Source organism: Pinus tabuliformis, chromosome 2_2, assembly GCF_031772625.1.
Source record: "Pinus tabuliformis cultivar Carrire ecotype Pingquan chromosome 2_2, CPIR1, whole genome shotgun sequence".
Classification (NCBI taxonomy): domain Eukaryota; kingdom Viridiplantae; phylum Streptophyta; class Pinopsida; order Pinales; family Pinaceae; genus Pinus; species Pinus tabuliformis.
This window is the reverse complement of record NC_142300.1, coordinates 1,013,077,185-1,013,089,868: the sequence shown is the minus strand read 5'-3', so window position 1 is coordinate 1,013,089,868 and position 12,684 is coordinate 1,013,077,185. Positions and strand designations below refer to the sequence as shown.

Here is a 12,684-nt window from a genome sequence, read left to right as displayed (position 1 = left end):
TCTTCCTTTTTCTGTAGATGATGTCAAAGTCATAACCCAACATATTTGTGACCCATTTTTTATGTTCTTCTAGTGATAATATTTGTTCTAGAATGTATTTAAGACTATCATGATCCATTTTTACCTTGAAGTGTCTTCCCATTGCGTAAGGTCGTCATTTCTTAAGTGCATGTAGTATTGCCAACATTTCCTTCTCATAAATAGTTTGCTTGAGATGTAACCGTAAAAATACCCAATCACCTACATCAAAACATTTTTCACTGCGATGTTGATCTACCTGTTTTTTCATTTGATTCTGCACCAAAGTGGAGTTATCCTTTAAAAGTTGGAGAACTTGTTGTTGATGCTCGATGTGATCTTTCACTGCTTGAACCTTTTTCTTCTTGATATTTCCTTCTATCTTGAGAGTTTGCGGAGTGGTAATTTCTTCCAATGCTTTACAAGATATGGTCAGATTCATTTCTTCTTTCTCTGGGGTTGGGTCCTGGCATATATCCTCTTTTTTGATGTTTCTTGATCATTTTCTTCCTCCTCTTCATACTCTATGTAAAATAATTTCTTCTCAGCACACTTATGACCTTTAGTGCATTTGCTATCACAATTGTAACAAAGCCCTTTTTCTCTTTTTTCTTCCAATTGTTGTGGTGTAACCCTTGTAGGTTGTGGAAGGCTAGGAGAAACATCACTTCCATCTTTATAGTTGTGAGGGGTAGACTTCCTTGTTGCCATAATTTTAATTTCCACTATTTAACAAAGCCCTTTTACTCTTTCTAATTGTTGTGGTGTTGCTCTTTGTATCCTCATAATGTGCTATCATTTCCTCCGTGAGAATTGACCACGTAACAAGTTGTTTACGAGAACAAAGCCCTTTATACCATAAAAATTGATCTGGTTCTAAATATGAAGATGCAATACATACCTTTTGTAATAGTGGTACACCAAGTAGATCAAAATATTGCTCTATCTGAAGTATCCAATTTACCGGATTCCTGCCATCAAACTTCCTCATATCGCATTTTCTTGATTTTAGGAGCTCGATCTTGAAACGACTGTAACTCTGTAATTTCCTATCTTCTGGTTCTGAAATCGCGACCTGCAGTAGCCCTTTGCATCCTCTTTCTAATGCCATTAGTCTGATCCAAATTGGATTCTCCAAGGGAGAGTTATGCCAAATCTCCCACGGTGACCTGATTATAGATTAGTTCAGTAGAGCGAAATTGTACAACGTGTCACGTGTCACAGTTTCGACCTTTGGATCTAAAAAATGTACACAAGAAACTACAGTCCGTCCTCTTTCTGTAACTTCTTACGAAATTTCAATCCAATGCTCAAAGAGAAAGTTACAACAAGATTCCAGTACCTCTGATACCAAATGTTATGAAACCGACTCACAAAAAGATAAAAAAGATAGCTGAATGCCTTAGAATTCAGCCTCTTCGAGGGGGCAACCTCCTTTACATTAAACAAAAGAACAATTCTTGGATGATACAAATGAAAATACCTCCTTTCTATATATAGGAGTCTAAGGGGTCATAATATAATCAGAGCTGACATAACAATAATAATGTAAGGGCATAATAATAACAATAGTTGCTTCTATGAGGCACAATAGTAACAATATGGGGACTACATGGGTACAACAATATAATAAGGGGGTTGTACTAATAACAATAAGGGGTTACACTAGTAGTGTAGGAGCCTAACAAAGTCAAGCCAACAAGGATTCTAAGATTTTATGAAAAGCATGGATCTTCAAGTAGATCAATAGATCAAAATTCTCCTAGCATTCAATCAGGTCATAAATCAAGCAATGGTAAGAGAAAATTGATAAGTCTGAAATATATTTATGATGATTTGGATGTTAGTTCAAATTTTGCATTGTTGTCTTCCAACCTTCTTCATTTGAAGAAGCAATCAAAGATGAAAATTAGGTACAATCCATGGATGAAGAAATTGAAGCTATTGAAAAGAATGGTACTTGGGATTTGGTTGATTTGTCAAAAGACAAAAATCTCATTGGTGTGAAATGGGTGTACAAAACAAAGTTGAATGAGAAAGGAGAAATTGACATATTTAAAGCAAGGCTTGTAGCGAAAGGACTCTCGAAACAATCGAGAATATACTTTGGAAAAACATTTTTTCTCGTAGCTAGATTGGATACTGTAAGATCAGTCTTAGTAACAACAACTTGGAACAAGTGGAAAATTTATCAAATGGATGTGAAATCAACCTTCTTGAATGGAATTCTAGAAGAAGAAATCTATGTGAAACAACCTCTAGGTTATAAAGTTGAAGGATAAAAATATAAAGTTAACAGGTTCATGAAAGCACTCTCTGGACTCAAGCAATCACCTAGAGCCTAGTATAACAGAATTGCCAACTACATGATAAAGAATGGTTTTTGCAGATCCAACATTGAGCCTACCTTGTACACAAAGGTAAATGAACATGGATAGATTTTGATTGTTTGTTTATATGTGGATGACATGATTTATACTGGTGATCTTGAATTAGATGAATTTAAAGAAGCCATGAAGAAAGCATTTGAGATTAGAGATCTTGGTCTTATGAAATATTTTCTTGGCATAGAAGTTAAGTAATCCGAGAAAATAAATTTTATTTGTCAAAATAAATATGCTAAAGATATGCTGCAAAGATTTATGATGGAAAATTGTAAACCTGCCCCTACACCAATTGAAACATGTAAAAAGTTAAGTAAGGATGATGAAGGACGAAATATCAATCCAACTCTATTCAAAAGATTGGTGGGAAACCTCATGTATCTCACAACTACGAGACCAGATATTATGTAAGGAGTTAGTTTTATTCTAAATTTATAGAGACTCCAAAAGACCCACATTGGAGAGCAAGAAAAATAATTCTAAGATACATAGCAGAGACTACATATTGTGGAACAATGTATGCAAGTATAGAGAAGAAGGATTTGCTTGGATACACTAACAATGATTTTGCAGGAATTTTGGATGCTAAAAAGAGAAATTCCGGTTATGTGTTCCATCTTGGTTTAGGTGTGATATCATGGGAATCTAAGAAGGAACTTATTGTGACACTTTCTTCAACAAAAGTAGAATATGTAGCAGCAACATTAACAACATGCCAAGTAGTATGTTTAAGGAGATTTTTAGATGGGCTCAAGCAGAAACAACAGATATCAACAACAATATACTGTGACAACACCTCTGAGCCATTGCATTATCCAAGGATAGTGTGTTTCTTCAAAAGAACACGCATATTGATACAAGATATAATTTCATTAGATAACTTGTGAGCAATGAAGAAGTATACTTGAATCCTTGTAAATTGAGTGATCAATTGGTTGATATATTTACTAAGACATTAGCAAAAGATGTACTTGAGTTTCATAGAGGAAACTTGGGTGTTGTAAGCCTAGCTGAGACTTAGACTAGCATACATGTTTTAGTTGTCATGAGTAATGTCTTAGTTTAGCGGTCATAATTAAGGGGGGGTGTTAAAGATAACTAATTACTCCCACATGAAGAATTGTCTAAATTTAGAGAGTTAGTTAACTGAAACAAGTTGAGTGACTTTGAGTTAAGTCTTATTTTGAGTAAAGTTGAATTGAGTGTGTGGTTTCATGTCAAGTTATTTTGAGTGAGTCACTAGTCAAAAAATCTCAAATGCCCCTCATTGGGTTCATTGTAATCACCAAGTTTGTGTGATCAATAGAAGAGCTGCAACTCGTGTTGGAAAAGTTGGAAATTTTTTTCCAGAATCTTAACAATCAATCGAGTTCCATAAATTTTACCATGGAATGTGAAATCAATGTGCGTCTTCCTTTCCTCGATGTACTTATTTTAAAATAAGAGGATGGTTCTTTCTCCCATTAGGTCTTTCGGAAGAAAACACACAGAGAAATATCTTCATGCTTAATCCCATCATTTCTCTGCTAAAAGACTAGGTGTTCTTGTTGGCTCGAGCAAGTCATCAGGGAAAAGACCTCGGGTTTAGGCACAGAAGGCCAACAATGGTCCGTTGTAGTCTAGGACAGCGTTGGCATTTTCACCTCACCCCGAAGGGCAAAGAGTCTCACCCGAAGCGCGCTGCGACCAAAAGGGGAGAAGGCCTTAGCATGGAATTGAGGGGGTCTAAGTTAGACACATGCGTTCATAAAACATGGAACATAGATAATGATATCCTAAATTGATACACAGGGACTCATCATAAATATCACAGAACTAACAACATACTAGTATCGATCTATCAAGCACCAACCTCATGTAACAAGGAGACTAATTAAAATTTTGATAAGCCATAGTACAAGATGTGCAATACACTTATGAGTTTTAACAATCATCAACTTGAATTGCATTAAAGTGATAGAATAGAATACATTATAACTTGGCTTCTCACTGTCAACAATACAGAGAATACCTCGCTGAGTAGCTCGGGTCAGATCTTCTCTGCAATTCAGTTCCTTAGTTTCTAGCCGTTTCTGCTCCTACTCTTGTGTCTGCGTACCTCCACAGCGGCCTAATCCTTCAGTGTCTCAGCAACAACCTCGATGATCAACGAAACTCAAATATAATAGTAGCAACACTACTAACAACCAACCTCTTTCCTTTCTGTTCTTCCTCTTTTTATATCCTTCTCAGCTGCCTAGATTGCCAGTTCTCGCTCAACTGCTTGCTTCCTTGGCTGCCTCTGCACTTTCCCGTCTCCTTGGCTGCCTTTGCCTTCCGTTTCCACCTTACCATTACCTTCTTGCAACTGCTCGTTCCTCCGCCCAACCGTTGCTGCCATTTGTCCTTTCCCACCCTACGGTTGGTCAAAACTCTTCAAAATTAGTGAAGGATCCAACAGGCCCCGACCACAATTTCTTGACTCATCCCTGAGTCAAGTCGTTTTGACCTCTGGTGGCTCTGTTTTTGTTACCATGGGTTCTATGGGTGGCGGTGTGTTGCTACCGACGCTATTTCCACTATCTGTTGTGTCGGTACCTCTGTTGCTGTGATACCTTCTTGTGGAATAGGCATCCCTTCCATTTCAAACCTAGCCTGTGGTGTGGCATTTGCTTCTATGCCCCTTTCTTGACCTTGTGACTCCTCTGTTCCAAACAAAGGCTCCAGCTCGGGGACTATTGTTTTCTTCTGCTGCCTGAATTTACTGTATCGCTGGATAGACAAGTTCCAATTTGCGAGGATTGCGTCTGCACTTTGTGTAAATGTCTCAGCTGATTGCGATGTTAGGGTTGTCAGCCGTTGGACCTGCAGGTCATCCAGTTGCTAGTTGCTTGAGTCGCATGCCTCTTTTAATAGCAGGACCTGCATTCGCACCGATGGCCGAAAATCTCGGATTACTCTCTTCGTCCTGGCCGACTCCTCCTCAATTGCATCAACCTGGGCTTGGAGGACATTGATTTGTTCATTTAGTTGTTGTAGGTGAATAGGATTTGTGCATGCCCTTGTGTTGGCAAATAGAGATTGAATCTTCTCTCACAACGGGTAATCTTGGTGGTTCTTTAGAGCTAGAATGCCCGACTAGTCGTGGACCTTGCCCATTAAGGCGTATCCATCGGTGAGGGCGTCAGCTAGTGCTTGTTTCTTTGTCTCGAGCTCTCGCATCTTGCTTTCAACTGAGCATGCATATATTTCCACAGGGTCTGGCAGTGCAAACCTTATGGTCTCTAGCTTCTTCTTCATTTCCGCATTTGTGGTTTCTAGGCGTATGCACACCATCTGTATGTGATCGCAGCAGTCGATCAAGGAGTAGGCAGATATGTCTGCTGGTGCTTCCGTGTTGGCTTCGACGACTGTTGGCCACATGGCTTGGAATCTCTGAGTAAGTTGATCCACTTGTGCTTGCAACCCTGTATTTTCCTCTTGCAGGCGATCTCGTTCTTCCGTTACTACGAGCAATTGCATCGTCTGCTGCTCATGCTCCTTAACCAATTTCTCATGCAGACCCTCGGCCTTGTGGGCAGCTTGCTGAATGAAGGAAAATAACTAGGTTGATGACTAGTGATAGAGTGTATCAACCCTCATTGCGTCTGGTTTTGGAAATTATTGTTGTAGCGATAGGCTGCTTGCAATGGATTTATTGGAATGTGAGGCAGGTGAATGCTCTTACTGGGATGGTTGTTGTGATGGTGGGGTGAACTGTGGTGTGGCTGGGGTGATACTAGGGTTCGGGGGGACTGTGATCTTTATAGGGAGAGCAGGTAGGTACGGGCCAGTCCTTTCTCCCTACCAACTAGTATCTAGGTGTCTTCCAGTTAGTGGGTCCAGTCCTAGCATCGATGTTGTACTCTCAGTAGGTGGCATTCCTAAGGTCGAGGTGACACCTTCCTTCCAGCCAGTTGACTGAACTTCTGCTTCTGCAAATATTCTCCTGTGGTCAAAGGGGAAGAGCTCGGACACTGCTGTGGAGGTGGAAACCGTTTGTTGACATTAGCAATGATTGTATACTTGGTTGGGTCAAAGTTACATTTGTGACTTCTTTTGACAATAGGGATGACTTCGCACATGGTTGAATTAGAGTTACATTTGTGACCTTATTATGAGACTAGGGGTGCTTGTGTTTGTTCCTTTGTGTTCAGTCTCATGTTTAGGGAATTTTAAAGGGATGAAATACCTACTCCAAGTATTTGGTCCCCCAACACCATAATCACATAAATCTAAGAATTTTTCCCCCATCTATTTCTTTTTCTTTCAAGACAAATATTGTTCACCCATTTTCATTCATTAATTGCTTTCTTATTTATTCATTTGGAACAAAAATGAGGTTCTCCTTCCACACACTTGCATACATATTCACTTACATTCTAACTAGGTAGGTTGGGTTGGGAATGAATCCCAAGATAATAGTAGGTGACCTATACTCATCAACTAGGATGGTGAAGTGTTGAACCTGAAAGGTCAACCCTTCGTTTGCTTGCTAGAAGGGTTGGGGAAATTTATATTTTTTGGTTCATTGAATGTGAGATATTCTGCAATAAGAATAAGTTGCAAGCTTTTTCTGGATGGGCTTGTTATTCATGTTTCTACTATCATGGTTATTATGAAATTTCATAAATTCTTGGTTTATAGATCATGCTTTTTAAATATATTATTGCATATAGATTCAATATTATTATAAAGTTTGATGTTTGTCTATTGTTCTCTGGTATCCATTCTGAAATTAGATGTTTTTCTCACTGATTAAATTTTTCAAAGGCCTAGGAACATCACATTGAAGCATATCCCATAAAGAATATAGAAAGATGACATAATCCTTAACGAACATCACAATGTGGCGTAACTATTGAAGAGCATAGTACTTCAACATAAAGAATGAAGATGGACATTACAATGTGACATAATCATGGTCAAACATAAGTCTACCAAGATAAATGTCACAACAATACATAACCATTGAGTAACATTGCAACTCAACATATCTTTTCATGAACATCACAATGCGACATAATCCTTCAAAAAACCTACAATTCAACACATCCACCAAGGTGAATATTGCATTATGACAACCTTTAAGAAACATCACAAGTGTGACATAATCCTTGATGACTGCAGTAATGTGACATAAACAATGGGGAAAATAATAGTTTAATATAAGGTAAACTAAGATGATTATCATAATGTATCATGACCATTCAAGAACACTACACTAAAAACATAACCCTTGATAAATGATGTAAGATGAAATTGACCCTTTATTAACATTACAATGTGACATAACTATTGAGAAACATAGAAATTCAATGTAACATAATGAAGATGAATATTACAATGTGACATAATAATTGTGGAACATTACAATCCAACATAACCCTTTAGGAATATCACAATGTCACGTGACTTTTGATGGATATCACATTGCAATGCAAACACAACATGAGTCAACCATGATTAACAACACAATGTGAGATCACTATAGTTCCTTTTTTTTAATATCTTTACATTATATATGAAGAATTTTCAATAACAATGTTGGAAGTCATTACATCAAAGCTCATCGTGTCATCTATGGGAATTGAATGTGGGTGGGGAGAGTCTCAATCATTCCTCCCAACCACTCAAGATAAATTTGATTGATACAATCAACATGACCATAGTCAACCATGTTCAATCATAAATGACCATGGTGAACTATGATAAAACCAAAGTCAATAATAACAACCATGGCTAGTCAACCATAATCAATCATAGTCAACATGTACATTTGTTGTCGTTTATAATCAACAACAATTAACATGGACACCCATGATCAACAATCCATAACCAATATGACCAACCATAATAAATTATAATTATTTGAAATCAGTTATAATCAAACACAACTTACCATAATTAAAGAAAATCAATTTTAATTAACCAAAATTAAACCTATAATAACCCGTGGTAAATCATATTAAAATATCAAAAATATTTAATAATACTTAATTAACAAACCCAGCCCATAATGGAAATGGTTAATATCTTCATTTAAAAATAAAAAATAATAAGAATAAGAATAACATTATTAATATATAATCAAGCACATGTAGTTGTGTTAATTACACATAAAAAAAAGTTGAATGAGGAAACTATTTTTTCGGGGAAGGATCCCATAAAGAAGCCGCATGTTACAATCATATTACATCATATACGTCTACAACGAGACCATATGTACAAAAAGACAACCCCATTACATCAAATATATGCTAAACGCAGCGTCGGGATCGAACCCTTGTGTGGAGCGTGGCAACCGACAGCCCCCACCATCAATTGTTGTAAAAGAATGTTCCGATCCAAAGGATTTTAAAACGTTTCAAGCAGTTTCACATGTTTCATTGCATCGGCCTTCCTTTCCAAGAATTCAGCGGCAGCTTTCCCATCCGATTCCGCCGTCCCCATCTTACACGGCGGCGATTGACTGGCAGTTTTGACCATTGAATTCTTCATATACTCTTTCTCGACTTCATTGGCAAAGCAAGTAATTGTCTCTGAACAGTACTCCACGGCATTTCTGGTAACACTTGGCTTGTATTTCAGCAGCTTCGCATACGCATTCAGGGAATGGAACATGTAATCGTAGACATTTGACATTTTGAGGTCATTCACAATAAAATCTCTCCCTGCCTTTCCAATTTCCATTGCCTGCACAAAAACCCTCTACGGTTAATTTCTCTATTCAAACACTTCAATTGACTTTAAGAAATGCAGTGAAAGTACTACCTCATTTGTGCGATTGTTTCCCCAGTCAACAGCGAATTGTATGGACTCGCACGCCTTATCGTCTCTTACAGGCCAGTAATGCCGCAGGGGAAGAAGCCCTCGGCTAAAGAAGTCATAAAATTTCGGTTTTACCAGAAGAGTGGGCGAGTCACATGCCAGAATGTACTTAAGGCTCACAGACCACGCGCTGCCTTCGATGTATATTTTATATCTGAAAAAACAACTGTTCATCATTACAGAGATTCAAAGAGCCCCAAAAACTCCCAGAACTCCACTGTGGCTCAACTGACTGTAGCTAAGCTTCCATAATTAAAAGGAGGGAAAAAATTGATACCTGTGTTTACATTGGTCGCAGAGTTTGGAGTTACGAAAGCCTTGTTTGGATTCCTTAGTCCAGTCCTGTACATATTAATTCCGAATTTGATAAAATTTCAAAATCAATCACATTAAAATTATGATAAAACTTTAAGAAATAACTTGTTAATTTTTTTAATTAACCTACAAACTTAGTTAAGTAATACCCATGTTTTGAAATGTGTAAATGAAAATGTTTCAGCAACCATTCCTTTTTCATTGTTAGGAAGATGAGCCCCCAGGCTATAAGGCACCTCAATTTTGTCACAAATACCTGAGCGTAAAGACGACCATTCCAATTGGGCCTGTGGCTACACTTGAGCAGATTCTGTCTCCCCTTGGAAACCTGGGAATTGCCTCTCCAATATGCCGTTGGGTTTCTGTCGACCCACTTTATTTTTCGGCTGCCATTCAATATCTCCTTCACCAACCCCTCCCATGGCGGAATATGTACTTCTGGCCTACCAAAAAAAACCATAATTCTCAGAGATTATGGATGTGAAAGGCATGAGTAGGTTATTGAAGATAAATAGTTCAAAGTCCATTTCCAAGCAACTATAATTCTCAATATTCGATACGCAAGAACAATAAATGCATTGGAGTTACCATCCCCAGAAAGTCCAATCAGGGAAAGGAATATCCAACGTGTCTTCGCTCCCACAGTACCGAAACAGAGGAGGAGGCAGGGTGTTGTGTTTGCCATTGATAAGGGGCGTGTCGTTGGCATTGAACATCAAGTCCAGGTCGGGAAGCATCCCAGGATACAATTTCAGCAACTGCGCAAACGCCCAGATGGTAAACAGATCTCTCGTCTGGAAAGATTTCCGGTATGATTCGATAAACAGCCTGCCTTGAATAATCATGAGCCTGAACGACGCGAATTTTCTGGCGGCCTCAACGTTCTCCAACGTGATTCCGGCCTTTGCCCAAGGCCTTAGGTCGTGACGAATCCACTTGAAATAAAAGGGGCACGACGCCGAAGCCAACGTGGTTCCAAGATCGCCATGATTGTTATGATTAGGATTGCTAAACGTGGGAAGCCATGAGGGAGAGCACATGGTAGTGGATGAACACCTGAAGATTTCTTTGGTCTTCGCTATTCTGTGCCAGATGTTGCCCCCCTTCGTTTTCTCGGTCGTACTCGGAGGCGCCCGAAACAGATTTCTGGCTGCAACCGCCTGCTCGTCCCACAGATCATCTGTCTGCATTCATAGCGCAAAGAGATTAAAAATTCCCAATTTAGTATGTTAATCTCTAATCAAGATATCTTTAAACCCTCAAGGCAGACCATCCCAAACGATTTGGACGTCAGAGATTTGATACTTCTTTGTACTGCAAATACGCTAATTCTGAGGATTTTAGGGCATTAAAAGATTTGAAAGCATATACATACCCAACGGTTAAGCAGACAGAGAGAGGTTAATACGAATGCTAGAACACATAAATGGCTTCGGCCTCTCATCTTTCTCCAACTTATCTTCTCAATTGCAGTCTAACTCAGCGTTCTAATTATTTCAGTCTTCCGAATTGGGCCGACCACTGAAGCACAATAAAAAAGAGAACGCAGACATGTGAATGAATTAAAGTCAAAAGTCTTTGTTGGATGCATGATATCCACAGAAATTTATGAGGAAAAACAGAGAGCAAGACACGAAGAACATTCAATTGTTTTCGAGAGTCATGTCTCGAGAAAAAATTCATAGTTATCGTCGCCATATTCTAAGTTGTTCTCGCGTTGAAATCCAAACAAGTGAAAGTTGTGGCGAGCATGACATCAACTTGCCCAGAGCAGTTACATCATTTCATGGAAATGTCATGGCACGTAATATTCAAAGTCGTTTTCTTCAAACGTGGTTGCTTTATGTAACACGATTTAGTTTAGTTCATTTAATGTGAATAATTTCCAAAATATTTTTATGGTGTTTGGAATGACTCATGGTTATAGAAATAATATAGATCTAATTTTACTAGTTAAATATCTATTATGTATGATAGTTAAAGTTTAATTATATTATGGAATAGGTTGGATAGGGCGGTTACTTTATAAATTTAAATTTTTATTTTTTAACAAAGAACTCAGGGAAAAAATTACCATTATTTTTTCATCAATTAAAATTTTTTTTTATCATTATGTTTAATTTTAAATATATTTATTTAATAATATTAATATTTTATATTTTAATTTCTAAATTAATTTTACTTAAATTTTATTGTTATAAAATTTATGGAAATTATAAATTTAATTTATATAACTAGATTTTCTTAAAAACTATTATGTCACTTAAAACAAAAAAAAATATATAGTTAATAAAAAATACTAAACCATAAAATATTTAGACTCCACTTTTTATTAATATAACATTATTATTGAGATTGTAATTATTATTTGAGTTACAATGATAGTGAACAATAAAAATTGAATCTTATATATTGTAAATATCCTATAGGGTAATATTAAGAGATAAGTTTGATTAAGTGTTTCGAAAATTAGATTTTTATTTTTTATCTTTTTTATTATGTAATTTTGGAGTTGGCTTGATATGATATATAGTAGGATGTTGTCCCCTGGTATCATGCAATATTATTGTAGGTTACTATTTTAAAATAAGAAAATATAACATAAAAATAATGTTAATGATTAGTTATATAAATATTGAAGAGTTCATAGAATATTAAGTAAAATTATTATAGAGTCTATATTATTATTATTATAGATATAGATATGAAAGTTTTGAAAGGACATTGACAATGACAAGGTGTAGATAACTAAACTCCAAGTTCATCAATATCGACATTTATTTTTATATTTTAATTAAGTAGACTTTTCTCTTTTGGTTTTGTTTCTTTTAAATTTAAATTTTAAATTGTGTTTTATTATGAAGTTCATTCATTGCACAAATGCTTTATTTTATTTTTTAATTCAATTATGACCAATTGAATTTTTTGTTATGGGTTTTTAAATCCCACTTCACCCCTTATATATGTATCTTAATATTTTTTATTGTTCTTTTAGATTTATTAGTTGTGAGTTGCTTGAAACTGTTATTAGTTTATCCACATCATCTGTCTGGTGGCTACTTAGATTTGAGCAAAATCAATAATTTAAATTTTGGATAAAAGATACAATATAGACTAA

The 12,684-nt window shown here is 36.6% G+C and overlaps 1 protein-coding gene across 2 annotated transcripts; it reads right to left on the bottom strand.

The window, feature by feature from the left end:
* Window positions 1–8,740: 8,740 nt before the first annotated feature.
* Window positions 8,741–11,221, bottom strand: LOC149196809 (uncharacterized). Of its 2 annotated transcripts, none has more exons than XM_089403796.1 (6): window positions 10,942–11,221; window positions 10,155–10,750; window positions 9,823–10,009; window positions 9,529–9,593; window positions 9,195–9,405; window positions 8,741–9,014 (listed from the first exon to the last, which is right to left on the bottom strand). In XM_089403796.1, the coding sequence occupies exons 1-6, from the start codon at window positions 11,008–11,010 to the stop codon at window positions 8,778–8,780; spliced, it is 1,365 nt and encodes a 454-aa protein (XP_089259922.1). In that variant the 5' UTR covers window positions 11,011–11,221; the 3' UTR covers window positions 8,741–8,777. The 2 variants fall into 2 exon arrangements, with proteins under 2 accessions (XP_089259922.1, XP_089259921.1); XM_089403795.1 differs by having other exon boundaries at window positions 8,741–9,116; window positions 10,942–11,220.
* Window positions 11,222–12,684: the final 1,463 nt, after the last annotated feature.